General features: G+C 46.6%; 1 protein-coding gene across 1 annotated transcript in view; it reads right to left on the bottom strand.

Annotated features, from left to right (window-relative positions):
* Positions 1 to 15,971: 15,971 nt before the first annotated feature.
* Positions 15,972 to 18,980, bottom strand: part of MGMT (O-6-methylguanine-DNA methyltransferase) — a gene marked incomplete at its 5' end in the record, with an annotated part of 31,059 nt that continues 28,050 nt past the window's right edge. The window contains one exon of the mRNA XM_009083969.1: positions 15,972 to 16,103. Coding sequence (XP_009082217.1) covers positions 15,972 to 16,103 — 132 coding nt within the window. The remainder of the gene's footprint in view (positions 16,104 to 18,980) is intronic.

The following is an 18,980-nucleotide window of genomic DNA, read 5'->3' as shown; positions in this document are numbered from 1 at the left end:
CACTCTCCACAGGACTCTTCCTCTTCTGCTGCACACAACAGGGTTTGTGTGGGAACGACATCCACAGCCCACCAACCTGACAAAAGGCAGAGATCTGCTATAAATAACTCTCCCTGCCAGGCTGCATGGGCTGGATATTCATTTCTGGCGATGGTTGTGCAACCTCAGTTACAGAGAGGAGAGTTTTGCTAACAAATAAAATATGAATCGAGTTCCCAGAGTTAAATTTCTGCACGTAAAAACAAATTAAGCCAAGCTTTCCCTTTCTTGTTCCTCACTGCTCTCACCTGCTGGCAAGCAGATTCTGGGTGCTAAAAAGCCCTTTTCTAGCTCACTCAGCAGCCAAACATCGCTTTTATTAGTTTGGATAACAAATAAAACCAGCGCAGTTAGAGAGTTAAGAGCTTTGATAACAAATAAAATATGCATTGGGTTCCCTGTGTTAAATTTCCACCCTCGAACATAAATTAAGCCAAGCTTCTCCTTTCTCCCTCCCCACTGCACCCACCTGCTGGCAAACAGATTCTGGGTGCTAAAAAGTCCTTTCTTAGCTCACTCAGCAGCCAAACATTGTTTTTATTAGTTTTGATAACAAACAGAATATGAATTGGGTTCCCAGTGTTAAATTTCTGCACTTAAGGATAAATTAAGCCAAACTTTCCCTTTCTCCCTCGTCACTGCTCTCACCTGCTGGCAAACAGATTCTGGGTGCTAGAAAAGCCCTTTTTTAGCTCACTTAGCAGCCAAACATTGTTTTTCTTGCTGGCACCAGGAACAAACAGAAAACAAACAGGAGCCACGGCAGCATTGTGCAGCTAATCCTCCATTCACAGGAGGATCAAAGCACTTTTGTGCTACTTCTGCTGCGCTTCATCTTAATGAAAGACATGATTTTTACAGCATAATCTCCTTCGACCCAAAGCTGGAGCACACACTCCTCCTCTGGCCACACCACGGGAGATTTGAGGCTGTTCTGTCCCACAGTGCTGTTCTCTGAACCTCAGTGCTCATAAACTGCTTGGGTGGAATTTATTTCTCATCCAAAGCCTACATGGACTCTACAATAGCAATGGCAAGCACTGCATCACCCCAAATGTGAAACATCCTTTCTGTGCTCCAGTCATTTCTCACTCTCCGGCAGCCTTGAGCACCTGCTTCATTGGCATTTTTGGGGGGGTTCTTATGGTTTTTAGCATTTCTGCTCGGTGTAAAAGCACCTTGAGACAACCAGGAGCTCCCTGAGGGTCATGCAATGCCTACAAATGGTTGTGCTCACCTCAAGTGCTGTGCCCAGTTCTGGGCCCTCACAAGAAAGACACTGAGGCACTGGAGTGTGTCCAGAGAAGGAAACAGAGCTGGGGAAGGTTCTGGAGGACAAGTCATGAGGAGTGACTGAGGGAGCTGGTGGGACTCAGCCTGGAGAAAAGGAGGCTCTGGGGGACCTTATCACTCTAGAGCTATGATTATCCGTAGCAGGTTGTAGCCGGGTGGGGTGCAGTCTCTTCTCCCAGGCAATTTTGAGCTGTGATTTCCAGTCTTGCCCAGATCTCTTCTCAAGAGATGGATGTGTCTTCAAAAATGAACAGAAACCCAACAGTGGTCTGCAAATGAGGCTGTTGTGGCTGTCCCATCCCTGGAAGTGTTGAAGACCAGGTTGGATGTGTTAGTGGGAGGTGTCCCCGCCCATGGCAGGGGGTGGAATGGGATGAGCTTTAAAGGTCCCTTCCAACCCAAACCATTTTAAGGATTCTATGAACTTGGAAGCAAGATCAAAGCAAAAACTTTGAGCAGTGGAATACTCCAGGATCCTACATACCCTAATATCTGCCCCCTGAGCATGTTGGTTATACATCACTTTGCAGAGCATTTGAGAAGCAACATTTCTATGAAAAGTTAATTTGAAAATGATGGGATAACCCTAATTAATCAGCACCAAAGGCTGAAGCCAAAAATCAGTTTGGTGACACCTGTGCGGAGTACAACAAACAAAAGGGGTTTTATGGTTGATGAAGAAAGTAAAACTGGGCAAAAAATTATACGCAGCCTCAGCCTGTGTATGGCAAACAGCTCGAATCACACAATCTGCTGGCTGATTCTGTGAACAGAAAAGGCTTCCTGCTTGAAAGGCTAGACAGAAATTTAAAAGGCAACTTGCAAGTTGTGGAAAAGAGAGAAAGAATCCAGGAGGCATCCCTGAGGAGACGAGAGAGCACAGCAACGTGACCATCAGGTACTCATGTGTCAAGAACAGATGATCTACCCATCATAATTAAAGAGAGACTTAAAAAAACCCTCAAGGAACCAGGAGGTGCCAGGAAAACTTCAGTGGAGTGGTAGCTGCTGGGAAACGAGGAGGAGAGGAGTGAGTGTGAGGAGGTTCAGAGCAGGGACAGCTACCCTGAGCTGACAGAACTTCGTGGGCTCCGTGCTCACCCTGTGATTAACTGCAGAGACACACAAAGCAGTGGCTGTGACCAGGAGCCTCCTAATGCATGTCACAAACTTCATAATTCCACTTGGAACGAGACAACAGCAAGTTAAATTCCTGGATCACTGTCACTGTGTCACTGACAGAAGGAGTTGCACCGGGGAACAGTTGGCTACTGGAGTAATTTGAATGGAAATGTCAGTTTGCACAACCTGTGATTTGAGGTGAGTGCCCTGCTATTATACCGCAGCTCTGGCAGGCAGCAGGGGCTGAGTGCTCACTGCCACCTCCCTCACATCCTCCCCTGCTCCTGCCCCAGCCTCCTCCTGCACCCCACTGCCACTGGAAAATTAACACTCCTGCTCTGTAACACAGCAATGAGCAGCTCATATGGATGAACATTCCCTGTGTCTCCCCATGTCCTGGCCTGATTTTAATCCTTATTTTCCATTTGGCAAAGGAATGTGCTACAAAACCATCCCAAAAGAGTGAGCTGTTCCTGAATAAATCGATTAATCAAGACTTACACTGACCTCTGGGCAGGTTTTGTCTGAGTAAGGACTTCAGAATATGGTCAATACGTCTTACTGCTAAATACTTGCACAAGTGGCTACATGAGGTTGTAGCACATCTTATACACCTCTGTGACAGGTTCAGTCGATTCCCTGTGCTGTGTGGGGAAAAAAATACTCCCTGCACTTCAGCAACACCTTTATGTATGCTATAGATACCTTTAGGTATGTTATAGATCCCTTTACATATGTTTTAGACACATTTAGGTATGTTAAAGATCCCACTAGGTTACAGATACATTTAGGTATGACATAGATGCCTTTATGTACATTATAGATGCCTTTAGGTATTTAGTAGATACCTTTTTGGATGCTCTAGATCCCTTTATTCAGATGTTGTTGTGTTTGAAAGGCAACACATCCAGTGCCCAACTTGGGCACTGCTTTGCCTCAACCGATTCAGGAGGAAATGGAGCTAAATCAGCGCAGCTACAAGGAGGAGCTCTCTAACTTCAGTCAGCTCAACATCAATTTGAATAACACTGGTTCATAAGGATCCAAACACAGCATTTCCCCAACTGAACTAAATTGCAGCCTTTGTGTAACCAGCGTAAACGCACAGAATCAGAGTCACAGACTGATTTGGGTTCGAAGGGACCTTAAAGATCATCTCATCCCACCCCCTGCCATGGGCAGGGGACACCTCCCACCAGCCCAGGGTGCTCCAAGCCCCATCCAATGTGGCCTGGAACACTCCCAGGGATGGAGCAGCCACAGCTTCTCTGGGCAACCTGTGCCAGAGCCTCAGCACTTCACAGGGAAAAATTTCTCCCCAATATCCCATCTATCTCTGCCCTCTAGCAGTCAAAGCCAATCCCCCTTGTCACTCCAGGCCCTCGTAAATAGCCTCTCCAATTGCAGACCTGACCTAGATAGAAGCTAAAAGCAGGAAACAGAGGCTGTGAGGAGTAATGCAGCTCACAGAAGGAAGGCAAGAAGAAGGGGAGCTGAGAGCTGAAGGGCATTGCTGCCACCCCTTTTCCAGCCAGCTGGCAGGACAGTCAGCAGGTCCAGCCTGCACAGGGAAGGATTGCACAGGCAGATCCCACACAGGTAACATGGTCCTACATCTGCAATTTTTAAAAGAGGAGAAATAATTGACCTGAGAAATCTTCCCTTGCTTCTGGATGAGGGCACTGAGCTGCAGGAGCTGTGCTTGGCTGAGCTCTTGTACTTGGAAGTGTAAATGGGGTGAGTATGTTTTGTGGGTTTCTCCTCTTTGGGCGAGCAGGATGCTCTGTTTAACAAACACTAGAAGTCTCATGGTTTGAAGGCAGAGCTGTGCCAGCAGGATATTTGGGCTTTACCACCCTCATATGCAGGGGATGGTTAGGAAACAATTTTGCTGTTTACACATTGCCCACAGTGCCACTGATGTTGGGGTATCCACGGGTAAAGAGAAGCTCAATTACCACTATTATTTTTCCTTTGAAAGGAGTGGCTTCCTCAGTCAGCAAATCTAGGGGTTTCTGCCTTTCATGCCAAACACAAATACAGTGGGAGAAAACCACAGCTACAAAAGCACAAAACGAAAGAAGTGGAAAACGAGTCAAATTTAGCTTTTTGCCTGCAGGACAACTGACAAACCAAGATGCTTTCCTGGCTTCAGAACAGCTCCTTAGATCACAGGTGGTTGGATTTTAAAGGGTAAGAAGGAAAACTGTCTCTTGTCACTGTCTCCACCACAGCCACCAGGCTGCTACATGTGCCCGGGCACAGGAGCCTGTTGCAACACTCTGTTGGACTATAAACCAATGATATTTGCTTTACCTGTACACTATTTTCCATGGAACAAAACAACATTTACATCTGGGATCAATTTGCTTGAAATTAAAGTGCAGCTGCTATATCTCTTCTGCATCAGAAGTGTGGTGTTAAGGCCATAACGTACAGACAGTTACACATTACTCGGCATTGTAATATTTAGATTTGTGTCATTTTCCATCTGAGGTAAAAAGCATCTTTAAATAAATGAGTGATCTTATACTACATATTTTATGGGCTGTGTACTCGGCGAGATATATCTACATTTGCAATGTGCATGTTCTCAGCTCCAATTGCCAACTATGTATTTAGGCCCTGAATTTTAATGCTTAAACAAAAGTGCAGTGTAGGGATAATTGAGACTGGGAGAATTCAGGAAAGTTCTGCTGTGTTTGTACAAGAGGGTTAGATGAGTTCTGTGGTGTTCTCAGGGAAAAGAGGAGCTTTTCCAGTTGGTTACTGCAGATCCTTCCCCACCTAATTGCCCCTTCCAGTACCTGAAGGAACCAACAAAAAAATGGAAAGAGACTATTTACAAGGGCCTGGAGGGACAGGACACAGGGAATGGCTTCACATTGCAAAGGGCAGAGACAGATGGGATACTGGGAAGGAATTATTGTCTTTGAGGGTGGTGAGGCACTGGCACAGGTTGCCCTGTCCTTCCAGGGATGGAGCAGCCACAGCTTCTCTGACCAACCTGTGCCAGTGTCTCAGCACCTCACAGGGAAGAACGTCTCCCTAATATCTAATCCCTGCATGTCAAGCACTTGGCAGGAGACAGTGGTATCCACCACCTTAGCCCCCGGAACAGAGCCCTCCAGGTGTGGGTCGTGGGTTTGGCTCTGCACCATGTTGCCACAGACAGGAACATCTCTTACCTAGTCATCCAGAGCAGTGGTTTGTGTCATGTTTTGCTTGTTGCCATCAGCAGTTGATAGCAAGGCAAAGTCTCCACCCCCAGCCATGTCCTGCCATGCTGCTGCTGCCTTGGACCTTCTGTGACAGGCATGGAGCTTGCAGGGAGTCCATGAGGGTGTTCACCACAGGGATGGAGCCTGATGGAAATGCACAGATAAGACATGTCCTATTCATTTTAAATATTACCTACCCACACAAAAACCTCTACATTTGTTGGCAGTCCATGGCAAAGGGCAGCCAGCATCACACAGGTATGAGCACCCTGGCCTAGAGGAAGGTGTCCCTGCCCATGGGGCTGATGGTCTTTAAGGTCCAACCCAAACCTTTCTGTGATTCTGTAATTCTGTGAACTACAACAAACCATTTTCTGAAGTCTGGGGACAATTTGGCTCTGAGGTTTCCAGTTAGTTTTACCCAACACTTCTCTCTCCTTAGCTCTGCATTTTGATTCCTCCCCAAATCACCAAATTCGAGCCTGATATTCTCATATTGCTTTACTGACAATGTCATAAAACAATTCCAAAGCCCTAGAAAACTCTGTCCAGGAGAAAAGCTACTGAGCAGAGAACAGGGCAATTTAGTGAAATCAAGCCCAATGGTTATGTAGGTCATTTCAAACACAGAATATTCTACCTGAAAGCACAGCACATGGGTTGAAATAAAAAAATGCAAGTGCAACACTTCCAAGCTATCATTTCCTCTCTGCAGCTGCAATATTTTGTGTTTCACTGGAGAGGAATCAGATTGGTGTTGGTAACAATCAGAGATGAGCTGCAGCCTCCACTGGGCACTGCTCAGCCCCAGCAGATCAGAGGCTGTAGGATCTCTACATCATCTGCTCCAGCTTTGGCAAAAAAAGAAAGGACTTTTCCGGAGCAATCCTACAGTGGTTGACATGACATAAAGCTGTGAAAGACAAGATGCTGCTCATCTAAAAAAAAATCAGATTATGTATCTAGACTTTATCATCTGCCTGGACAAGAGAGACAACCAATTAGTCCAACACAGCTTCTTTTCCATACCCAGGTTGGAAAACAGATTGAAGGGGTCAAAAACATTCAGAAGGCTCCACATGATCTGACATTTGCCTTGTCACAATTTTCTTGACAACCAGAAGGTTGGAGACAGTTTGCTGGTCACCAGGAGCGGCGAACGGGAAGAGTGATTGCTGAGCTGGGGATGAGGAGCCACTCAATTAACAGTCTGCTACTTCTCCAACCAGCCATTCCTTCAGCAACTCAGGGTGGGTTTGGGCTGCTAATTTTAAAGAACAAACAGGCTGCAAATAGATGCTGAAGTGTACAAATATGTCTGCAGTCTGCACCTATAGAGGTGATCCCCAAATCAACTGACACTCAGAGGTTCAAAAACCTCATTCCAGTCCCATCCTCTTTTGCACTTCATCGTACTTGCACAGTAATTTGCTGAAAAAAGCAGTTACAGTGACTTCCATGACTAATATTCCTGTTTCATTTCAGTTTTACCTTTGCCTTCCCGAGTTGATTTTGGCCACATTAACTACAAATCTCCGCAGGATTCTTTGTGAGGAAGTTTCTCAGCCTGTGACATGGGGGTGGACACTCCCCTGTATCTGTAAGTGATGGAGATAGGGATCTATCTATCTATCTATCTATCTATCTATCTATCTATCCATCTATTGTACAGGCAAAAATCAGGATAGCTTTATATTTCCCCAATCTTCTGTGACGTAATCCCACCCCTACTGCCACATACCCATCACTGCTGTGTGGGGCTGGGGTCATCCTCCCCACTCACCCAACCCCATCACCAGGATCAGACAAAAAAACATAAAGGACAACAGCCCTGAGAACAGGAACTGTGTGTCCTATCAAAATACAGAGCGTGAGATCTTCTCTACTAACCCACTTCCACTGGTCCTGCTCCAACCTGCAGGCATGGTGCTCCTCAAGTGGCTGGATCTCTGCTCTGCCAATGGAGATTAATCTTCTGATCTACTGAGCGAGTGTTCAGGATTATACTATTTGGATAAAGGTTTAAAAAACCCACCCCAGCCCAAAGAAACCCACCCAGAAGTGGAAATCTGGTGTTTGGTCACAGCTGTTGACAAAGAGGGGGCTCAACATATGGTCTTCTGCCTCCAAATTACCTTACATGTTATACATTGTTATATATGTATACAATATATATTACTCTGTATTTATGCAGTAAATATCATAATAGATGATATATATGGACATGGAACTGTTGGACCAAGTCCAGAGGAGGCCACAAAGTTGTTAAGAGCACTGGAGCATCTCCCCTGTGAGGACAGGCTGAGGGAGTTGGGGCTGTTCAGCCTGGAGAAGAGAAGGTTGTGTGGAGACCTCAGAGCAACTTTCCAATATCTGAAGGGGCTACAACGAGCCAGAGAGGGACTCTGTGTTAGGCAGGGACAGAAGGAGTAATGGGTTCAAACTGAAGGAGGGGAAGTTTGGGTTAGATATTAGAAAAAGGTTTTTTACTCTAAGGGTGGTGAGACAGTGGCACAGGTTGCCCAGGGAGGCTGTGGCTGCTCCAACCCTGGCAGTGTTCACAGCCAGGTTGGATAAGCTTTGAGCAACCTGCCCTGGTGGGAGGTGTCCCTGCCCAGGGCAGGGGTTGGGACTAGATGATCTGTAAGGTCCATTCCAACCCCTAAATTCTATGATTCTATATGTTAAATCATGAATTTCTGTCAAGAAGGACATGTTTTAGAAAGACTTTCAAAGAGTCATAAAACCTTCACTGGCTCAGCCCGAGTGGCTGCATTAAGACCAACTTTCTGCAGGTTCTAGATAAAATTAAAGGCGTTTTCTCTCTCTCTCTCTCTCTCTCTCTCTGCCCAGCACAGCCCTGACCCTGCTGAGCCCTTTGGCTGCACAAGGTGACTCTGCTGGGGTCACCTCAGTGCTGGGACTGTGGTGTGGGACATGATCTCTGCTGTCTCCCTGCGAATTATGGCGATAGCCTGTGGGGTCACCTCTCCTCTGCTCCAGGAGCAACTCTTCATTCTGCCTCAGGCAGCACAGGCTGCCCAGGGACCTGGGGGGCACTGGGAAGCACAGCAGAGTCAAAGGGGAGAGAGAGGCTGGTGCAGCAGCTGCTTTCCAGCCATCCCAGCTGATTACTGGGGCATCATCCATATTCCAGCTGGAGAGCACAAAGTTTGTTAGCAGATCCTTCCCACTCAGTCTGTAAATGATGATTCGCTGCAGCAGCTCACACTGCAATGTTGTATTAATTCCTACACACCCCTAAGTCTCCTAAAGAGAGACTCTGCAGCCTCTCCTACAGAGAAACCTCCACCTAGAGAACTCCAGGCCAAGAGCACTTGGAGTGAAGTCCTGCCCTGGATCTCTCATGAGAAAATTATCTATAGCTAAGTATCAGAATGGTTTTCTCATCAAATTTTGCTCCTGAGTATTTTGTTCAGACAGGACAAAGGGATTTTGTGCTGGGCTCTATGAAGAAATAATTTCCTTGCACCAGTTATTTTGGCATTTAACTACTGAAAGACTTCTGGGTGCTCACTGTCCTCCCAAATTCAACCTACACTTACCATGCTGACAGCAGTTTCCAAAGCACATAAAATGAGCTCGTTTCACAAAAGCAGAAAAAAGGATCATGTTTGAGGTTCATACTTTCAAAAATCATTGAACCTTACAGGAAGGCTCAACCATGAGAACAAAGTGATAGAATCATGGAGTTGTTTGGGTTGGAAGGGACATTAAAGATCATTTAGTCCCACCCTCTGTCATGGGCAGGGACACTTTCCCCCAGCCCAGGTTGCTCCAAGTTCCATCCAACCTGGCCTGGAACAGTCTCAGGGATGGAGCAGACACAGCTGCTCTGGGCAGTCAACAAAATCAACAATTTTCCAAAACATCCCAGTATGCACCAATGGAAATACATCAGGTTTTCCTTCTGCCTGTCAGAGTTTTAAAGATATAAGTCCAATCTGGATCAAAACCCACTTGGGATTCTCACTCCCTGTGTCCTGCCCTTGTGCTCCAGCCTTGGATCTGAGAAGGGCTGGGAGGGCTCAGCACAGCCATGTGGGTGAGCTCAGAGCTGAATTCCAGATTGACTCAAATGTCCTACTTTGAAGGGAGAGACAAGTTTCTCTGTGGAATTAGGTCACCTCAGCGCTCATCAGAAATGAAAATTACATCATCGTGTGCTCGCCCATCCTCAGATAAAAGGGCTGCAGCTGTTTTCCTCAGCAGCTCCCAGCAGCTCTGTACTCGGGGTCATGCTGAGGGTTATTTTAATTAAACACCACCTCTCTCAGCCCCTCTGACCTCAGCTGGTGCCTAACTTGGGTTGAGCCCCATCCTGGGGCTGGGCAGAACTCCCACTCAGGGCTCAGCTCTCACCTTCCTTGCTTGTTGAGCCCATGCCAACGTAGGGAGGAAAAGCTCCTCTTTTTAACTCCCCTGCTGTAATTTGCAGCAATAACTCCAGCAAAATAAGAGCAAGTCCACCTCGAATAGCCCACCCAGCACAGCCCCAGCTGGACCCATCCATCCCATGTGCTGCCCTGGCACCTCCAGCACCCACAGCCAGTACAGAGGGGATGGACCAGCACCCACTTTTCTGCAGGTTAGATGACTGATCAAGGAGAAGAGCCCAGGAGGAGTCCCCCAAGCCTTAGTGAGGATATCCCCGAGGAATATTGGCAGCAACAAATAAAAAGCTCTGTTTAAAATAACTAAATAAGGCATTTAAAGAGGTTTTAAAAATTGATAACTCCATGCTCCGAGCGGCATCGATCTGAATTACTGCCCAGGTGGCAGGTTTTTTTGGTCTTCTGGCTTTTTTCAGTGAAAAACTTCACCCACCCAACCCAGGCTGTAATGAGAAACGTTAGGGGCTCGTTGACAATGTCCTTTCATCAGCCCGAGGTGCTGCCAGTGTCCAGTGCTCACGTCAATTTTCACCTCTGGTCCAGCTACTGCATCCCTCCGCGGCTGACGGAGCACAGAGCCCTGGGCAGCAACTCCAGCCCTGGCCACACTCTTGGCTGCCACCACCTTCCCTCACACGGGGCAGGGGCTGGTCTGCATCAGGCTCGGGGGGAGCACTCCTCCCATCCCAGGACAGGGAGCTCCTCTCCTCGACCTCCAGGCTGCAGGGATGGGGTCATGGAGCTCATCCTGCTCCCCCTGGAACAGCAATCTGGGCAGAAAAAGGGGAGTGAAGGGTGGAGGAAAGGAGTAAGAGGATTTATTGTGCTCCCTGAAAATGATGCACCACAAAAATAGTGATCGGGAAAGGTGATCGATTGGAAATCTCAGGCTTGAGGATGGGCAGGGAGTAAAGGTTTTTTTAGGACTGGTCTTCTGGGGGAGGGAGAAAAAGAGAGGAAAAATGAAAAAGAGAAAAAAGATAAAGGAAAAGGAGAAAGAAAGGAAAAAGAGAAAAAAGAAACAGAAAGAAGGAAAAAGGGAAAAAAGGAAAAAGGGAAAAAGATAAAAAAAGGAAAAAGAGAAAAAAGAAAGAAAAAAGGAAAGAGAAAAAGAAAGAAAAAAGGAAAAAAAGAGAAAAGGAAGAAGAGAAAAAAGGAAAAAGAGAAAGAGGAAAAAGAGAAAGAGGAAAAAGAGAGGAAAAAGAGAAAAAGGAAAAAGAGAAAAAGGAAAAAGAAAAAGTGAAAGAAAAAAGCAAAAAGAGAAAAATGGAGAGGAAAAAAGAAAAAAGAGAAAAGAAAGGAAAAAAGGAAAAGGAGAAAAAAGGGGGGAAAAGCAAAAAGAGAGAAAAATGGAAGCAGAAAAAGAAAAAGGAGAATAAAGAAGAAAAAAAGATAAAAAGGAGAAAGAAAAATGGGAGGGATATTCCTTTCCCAAGGCCCAAATTCTGTGTGTGCGTTTGTTCCTCACACCCTGCAGATGCTGTCTGGGCAGAGTAGCTCAGGGCCCTGATGAGATGCATATCCAGGAACTGCCAGGAATATTTCCCATTGTTTTGAGAGCACAGTCATGGGGACAGGAGGGCACAGAGGCCTTGGAACCACATTTCTGTGCCATTTCTCTAGCAATATAGAAGGAATTAACAACTAAATGTGTAATTCTTTGAGGGTTTTTACATTCCTCTAAGATCCTTATTGGGAAATTACTCTTGAAATAGTCCATAAATCTTCCAGGACTCCCCTTGGAATACTCTGCTTTAAGTTTTTTAAGCGATTTTTTTATAGGTTTATTCATTTACTGCGATTTCTTTAAGGAAGCAACATCACCTTACCCAAGAAAAAACCATTTCAACACTGAGTCTTCGAGCGGAGGGAGACAAGAGATATTAGCCATTTGGAGTGTTGGGAGAAAAGGAGCAAAAGCAGCAGTTTGTGATTTTTCTAGGAGCATAGAATGGATTGGGATGGAAGGACAATGATAATACTGGTAATAAGGATAACAACAACAAGAAGAATAGTTATAATAACAATAAATATCAACAGAAATAAGTGATATTAAAATTAAAACAAAAATATCAATGTTATCAATATAACATTACTACTACTACTACTACAAATAATAGCACTACTACTACTACTAATAATAACTAAAACTAATAATATAGATGCTATCAGAAAAAAACAGTGTAAAATTTTTGCTCCTTGCCCAAACTTAATACAACCTGGAAAGTGATGTGTCCTACCAACCGCATCACTGTTCCTTATCCAACTGATACAGCAAAATATCAAGTTCCACTTAAAAAAGTTCCTGATGCCTGAGAACTGCTTAAAAAATGGACACTTTAAGGGGCAGATCCTCCTTGCCCCAGTCAGATGAGTAATTCCTCTAATGCCAAAGAGAAGGAAATTTGGGCATGTCCTAGAAATGTCCCCAGCACCCCATCAATTGCTTTTCTGTCTGAGATGCTTCCAGGCTGAGCTCATTACGCTGCAAACTCTGTGTGCATGGAAGTGATCTGTGACCATCCCTGAGCCTGGGGCCTTTTCCACTTGGGATTGATACATGGGCTGGAATCTGCATTTCCCATTCCAGTGTCAGACAGTACAACCAGTGTGGCTGCACTTCTGCTGTGAATCCCCTGCAGGGAGCACAACAGAGTCCTTCACAGATCCTCCTGCTGGGCAGAGCCTGGCTGTGTGTGGATCAAACGGAGCAGGAGGAATGATCTGCTGCAAAATTCGGTTTCTTCCCTGGGCAAAGGCATTTGCTCCACTATGAATGTGGTTCTGCCAGGCCAAATGTGCTGTTTGAGCGTGGTGTTCCCCCAGGCTCAGGGAAGGGCTGGAGCAGTGTGTGTTGGGATGGGATTCCTGGCTGTGCCTGCCTCAGTGGCAGTGGCTGGCGACGTTGCATAGGGCAGGAAAACCCAATTCCTAGGGAAGATCACAGTGCTGTTCAAGCCAGCAGGGAGGGTGCTGGTTCCTCGCACACAGACAGAGGTGCTGGAGTGCTGAGGGGTTTACCTCAGCTCTGTGTGCCCATACCTGCCCTGACCCCTACCCAGGGTGAGGCTGAAGATGGCACACTGGGCACTTGTGGGGGCAGAGAGTGACCCAAACAAACCCAAAGCCAACCCACACCCCAGCCCCTGTGCTTTCCTGGCATTACTTAGATGATTTCAATTTAATTCTTATTTTATTCTATGTTATTCACTCCTAATTCAATTTAATTCTGCTTTATTCAATTCTTATTTTATGCTGCTTTAATTTGATCATTATTCTGTTCTTCCATCTCATTATTATTTTGCTTCATTCTTATTTCACCCTTTTATTTTACTTTATTCTTATTTTATTTCAACCCTTATTTTATTTTATTTCGTTCCTATTTTATTTCATCCCATTACTACTGCACGGGCTGTATCTTTACATCTCTTTGGGTGCTGAGGAGCAGACTCTGAGCCCCCCCGGGCACACAGCTCTGTGCCGGGCGCTCTCTGTCGGGCAGCGAGGGGACAGCAGCGCCCGGACCCGACCAGCCCTGCCCTGAGCATCCCTGTCTGTCCCTGTTCCTACCCTGTGCATCCCTGTCTGTCCCTATTCCTGCCCTGTCCACCCCTGCCTGTCCATGTTCCTGCTCTGTCCATCCCTGCCTATCGCTGCTCCTACCCTGAGCATCCCTGTCTGTCCCTGTTCCTGCCCTGAGCACCTCTGCCTGTCCCTGCTCCTGCTCTGTCCATCCCTTCCTGTCCTTCTCCCTGTTCCTACCCTGAGCATCCCTGCCTGTCCCTGCTCCTGCCCTGTCCATCCCTTCCTGTCCCTGTTCTGTTCAACTCAACCTGCCCCTGCTCTGGTCATCCCAGTCCATCCATCCCTGCCTGTCCCTGTCTAACCCTGTCCTGTCTATCCCTGTCCTGCCCCATCCATCCCTACCCTGTCCATCCCTGTCTCTCCATTCCCACTTGTCCCAGGCCATCCCTGCCCGTCCCTGTTCCTGCCCTGTCCACCCCTGCCTGTCCATTCCCACTCATCCCCGTCCATCCCTCACTGTCCCTGTCCATCCCTGCCTGTCCCTGCCCTGAACACCCCTACCTGTGCCTGTCCATCCCTGCTCACCCCAGTCCATTTCTTTCCTGTCCCTGTCTATCCCTGTTCTGTTTAACTCCACCCATCCCTGCCTTGTCCAACCCTGCCTGCCTCTGTCCACCCTTGCCTGACTCTGCCTAGCCCCATCCATCCCTGCCTGACCCTGTTTAACCCTGTCCTGTCCATCCCTACCTGTCCATCCCTTCCTGTCCATCCCTGCCTGTCCCTATCTATCCCTGCCCTGTCCATCTGTGCCCATCTCTGCCCTGTACATCCCTGCCCGACCCCCTCCCACCCCACCCTGCAGAATCCCTTACCCAGAACACAATTTTCCTCCCCAAATCGGGTGGTTCCCTGGGAAAGGCATTACCATCCCCAATCCCAGCCCTCACCACCCCTATCCCCACAAAACCCAAACTCACATCCCTGAAAATGTCCAAACACCTGAAACAAACAACCATGGAGTGATGCAAATGTGGGAGAGGTTAAAGTTGACATCAGCTGCCTTGTGCTCTCAGTGGCAGCATGTATTAGAGATATAAAAAAACCATAAAATACACCCAAACTGTACATATTATAAGGCTATATTTTTATCTCGGGGTTCTGGTGACACGTACAAACCACTTGAGCTTTGCTTCTGTGGTTTATATCGCCACGAGAAACCCTTGATAAAAATACAGCTTTATATTGTACAGTGGGGTATAGTTTATTTTCCCCATATATCACCCCCCGTGTTTTATTTATAAACAGGCCCAAAGACACTTGCACATGCAAAGCAGTTTGTTTATTGAAGTAATTCCGAGGTATCAATAACCCTGGATTAACTAACGCGTGGCCACGCCATAATTTCTGGGGGGTGGCAATGGCCTTTCTAAAGAGACACCCATGAAAATATGATAAAACACATAAAAAAATCACTATTTCCATGTTACAATTTATGATTCCCACACTGGAAATTTCAGCTTGTGGTGGCAGAGAACTCTGCTAAAACCACCTCAGAATTTAGCTTTAATGTCTCTTGGATCCTTCCTATGGAGAAGCTACAGGAAATAAAGCTTTGGATAACAGAGAAACACATGGAAATCTACAGGAAAAACCAAATGCTAAAGGAATATGCTGCTGCTAAGGATGCAACCACAAAGAGCTTTTCAGTATTTTCCCTGATTTGGCTAATCAAACTCCTTATCCAAAATATACAAATTGTCAGCAGTGTTTTTTTCCCCCCTGCTTTTCTCAAAAGGAAATATTCCCACCTCTCCTAGTCCATAAAGAAAAGCCAGGAAGAAGGAATTCAATAGCTGCCTGCTTTTGAATAGATCTCACTGTGCTCCCTTAACTCGTGTGGAGGTAAAATAACCATTTGATGCCCCAGACTGGGGAGGGGGAGCTGGGCAGGAGCTGGCAGGGCTCAGGCCACCCCTCTGTGAGCCAGACGCTTCCTTAGGGGGAAGCTTGCACCTCTCATTTGCCACGTCCCTCCCACTCCCTTATCCCTGCTTTAATGGACATTAAAAATAGAACAAAACAGGGCTGGAGATGGGAACAAAATCCATGCCCAACAGGCCTGGATCGCTGTAGTCATTCTGCTGTAAAATGTAAAAACAAGCGAGGGCAGGCGAGCTGCCTCCCCCAGGACACAGCCTGCTCCTTGAATACAGCGGTGCCACCACACATTTCACTTCGGATGCTGCATTATATTTCTGTGTCACTCAAATATTTACCATTTCCCTGGGTTCTGTGGCTGCTCGGAGAGCTTGTCATGAGCCAAGGATCCGTGGGTGTGCGTCTTGGCTGGTTGGTGTCACAGTGCCAACTTCTCCTTCTGGAGCTTCTCATGTGACAAGAGCCACTCCTTCATCAGGTGTCCTCCTCCATAGTGGCCGGTCTGCCCACTGCTCAGGATCACCCTGTGACAGGGAATGATGATGGGGATCTGCAAAACACATCAAAATCAGGGAAGAGGAGCACAGAGGGGAAGGCACCTGGAGCAACAGGACGTGACGCTTGGTGCCATGGTCTAGTGGACAAGGTGGGGATCGGGTACAGGTTGGAGGTCCTTTTGAAACTCAATGATTCTTGAGCCTTGAGCTCAATGAGCCTTGAGAAGAGGCTCAGGGGTGACCTTATGGCTCTCTACACCTACCTGAAAGGGCTGGAGAGGTGTGGAACGGGATGTCCTGCCAGGGCTGCAGGGAGAGGACTAGAGGGAATGACCTTGAGCTGAGACAGGAGAGTCAGATTAGATGTTAGGAATTTTTTTTCCATGTTAGGGTGTTCAGGCACTGGAATATTGCCCAGGGAGGTGGTGGAGTCACCATCCCTGGAGGTGTTTCAGAGGTGTCTGGATGTGGCACTGGAGGATCTGGTTTAGGGGTTCCAGCAGTGACACGTTAATGGTTGGGCTCAATGACCTTAGAGCTCTCCTCCAGCCTGGATGATTCTGTGATCCCATGAGCCTATAAATCCAGCACTGAACCATGAGCCACATATGACACTGGGTCCCAGCCATGCCTGAGGGGGCCAGGGCAGGCACAGCATCAGCTGATCACTGCCTCAGGAGACCAACCCAGTTCTCAGGAAAAAGTAAGCATGGACAGGAGTTTTCATACATAAAAATGATGTAAAGTCTTCCAAAGGGTAAACCTGAGATATTAAATCCCATATATAAAAGCTTCCCTGCAGCAGCAGGTGCTCCTGCCCCACGCCAGCCCCTCCACAGCCCAGACCTCAGGGGCCAGGGTGGGGGATGAAGCCTCACAGCCCCAAAATGTGCATGAGGACAACTAAGACAGGACTATTCATCATCATCACCATGCCCTTAAGCTGAAAGAGGGAAGATTTAGATTAGATATTGGGAAGGAATTCTTCCCTGTGAGGTGCTGAAGCTCTGGCACAGGTTGCCCAGAGCAGCTGTGGCTGCTCCATCCCTGGGAGTGTTCCAGGCCAGGTTGGATGGGGCTTGGAGCAACCTGGGCTGGTGGGAGGTGTCCCTGCCCAGGGCAGAGGTGGAATGCGATCAGTTTAAGGTCCCTTCCAACCCAAACTATTCCATGAATCTATGACCATCCCAGGATTAGGAGAGTCCACATTTCTGGGCAAAACCAGAACACTGTGAAGTGGTCCCTGTGTCCTGGCTCACCTGGCAGATCCTCCTATTGCTGCAGCACCTCCACGTGCACCGTAGAGAAATTCCCTGCAAGACCAAGGTGCTGCTTATTACTTAACCCCAACTCAAGCCAAAATGGGTTGTGGCTTTTTCAAACCTCCAACAGGAGAAATTTCACCCTAACCTAATCAATTTGACCAACCTTTTCCCCCCTCCTGTCTTCTTATCATTTATAGCCAAATGTCACAGATTCTGCAAAATCAGAATTGCATAATGGACTGATAATGCAGAGAAGTACATAAACATGGGTTTGTTTTTTTGATTTTTTATTACAGGTGATTATCACAGCTGAAGCACACACCATAAAAATGCAATGCATCATCTCTCCTCACACTGGGTGTGTTTTGCAGAGTAATGGCATTGCAACCATGTCACTGTGACAACAGTAACTCACTCCAAAGGACAGTTTTCACAAATTTTAAGTCAAAACGTATAATTTATTTCCATGTAGACACACAGACAAATTACATCCTCTACACTGACTGATTTTAATCCCATTTAATCATTATTTCAGCATATTTGAGCCTGGGACACACCAGATCTAAGGTAGTTGAACAGCTACTGGCCAGCACCAGAAATTGGGGGTTTTGGGGGGTTTGGTTAAGTAATTTCAATGCCTGAAATTTAAAATCTGCCCATTGTAAACACAAATGCACACAGGTGGTTGTTGCTAATCAAGGTTTAAATGTTTCCAATTGCTGCTTTATTTGCAGGTGGCAATGCCACGAGTTCAGTTATGCATCTGTGGCAACTCCAGTGAGCACCAATAAAACCTTTACTAAATTCCATGTTATCCTGCACTTGGTTTAGGAGTTCTTTAAAGAAATTGGGGGTATTTTTATCTTTTTTTGCAAGGGTTTTTCTGGTTTGGGATTTCTCTGTCTTTGCACTCCCTGCCTGGCAGCTTGGCTCGAGAGACGAAGCCATAACAATCCAAGGTGAATTTGCAATTGTTTAAAAATACATCTATTAAAGCAGCAGATTTTGATGGTAAGGCTATAAATATTGGTGGAAGAGAAAAAGGACTCAGTTTTCAGGTGAGATGGGGTCTTGGCTGATCCCTGGGTGGGTGCAGGACCCGTTCACAACACAGGGACACAGTGCTGAGCCGCTCAGCATCGAGCAAAATGAAATAAACAGCTTTTTCCATGTCTAAAATAAAGCATTTCACACTTGAGATCATCCCAAGCAGCACCTACCCATCACCCTACAGCTCTGGATGTAAGAGTGGTGCAAAGACTGCACCAGCACCATCATTTAAAACTATCCAATATTGCCTCAGTTTGGCTTAATTGTGGTGACAACGTTCAGGCTACTAAAATAATTAAACCTGCTCAAATTTATTAGGGCCCTAAGGACATTTTAGAGGGAGAACTCCCCCAGTCTGGAGCTTTAATGCCTCGGGTACATTTAATGCAATTTTTATCAATAACCAAGCAGCTCATAATATTATAGGTCTGCCGAAATCTTCATGCTGTGAAATCTAATTCATCTCGCACACGAATCCATCACACGCACAGACACGACCTCAAACACTATAGAACTTCCAAACCCACAGATTTGTCTCCAACAAAAACTAACATGAAGGAGCCTTTGGATCAATACCAGAGTCCCTCTGATTCGGGCACCAGCTGAATATTTTCT

This window comes from Acanthisitta chloris, unplaced genomic scaffold (assembly GCF_000695815.1).
Source record: "Acanthisitta chloris isolate BGI_N310 unplaced genomic scaffold, ASM69581v1 scaffold6751, whole genome shotgun sequence".
Taxonomy (NCBI): Eukaryota; Metazoa; Chordata; class Aves; order Passeriformes; family Acanthisittidae; genus Acanthisitta; species Acanthisitta chloris.
This window is presented reverse-complemented; position numbering and strand designations above follow the sequence as displayed.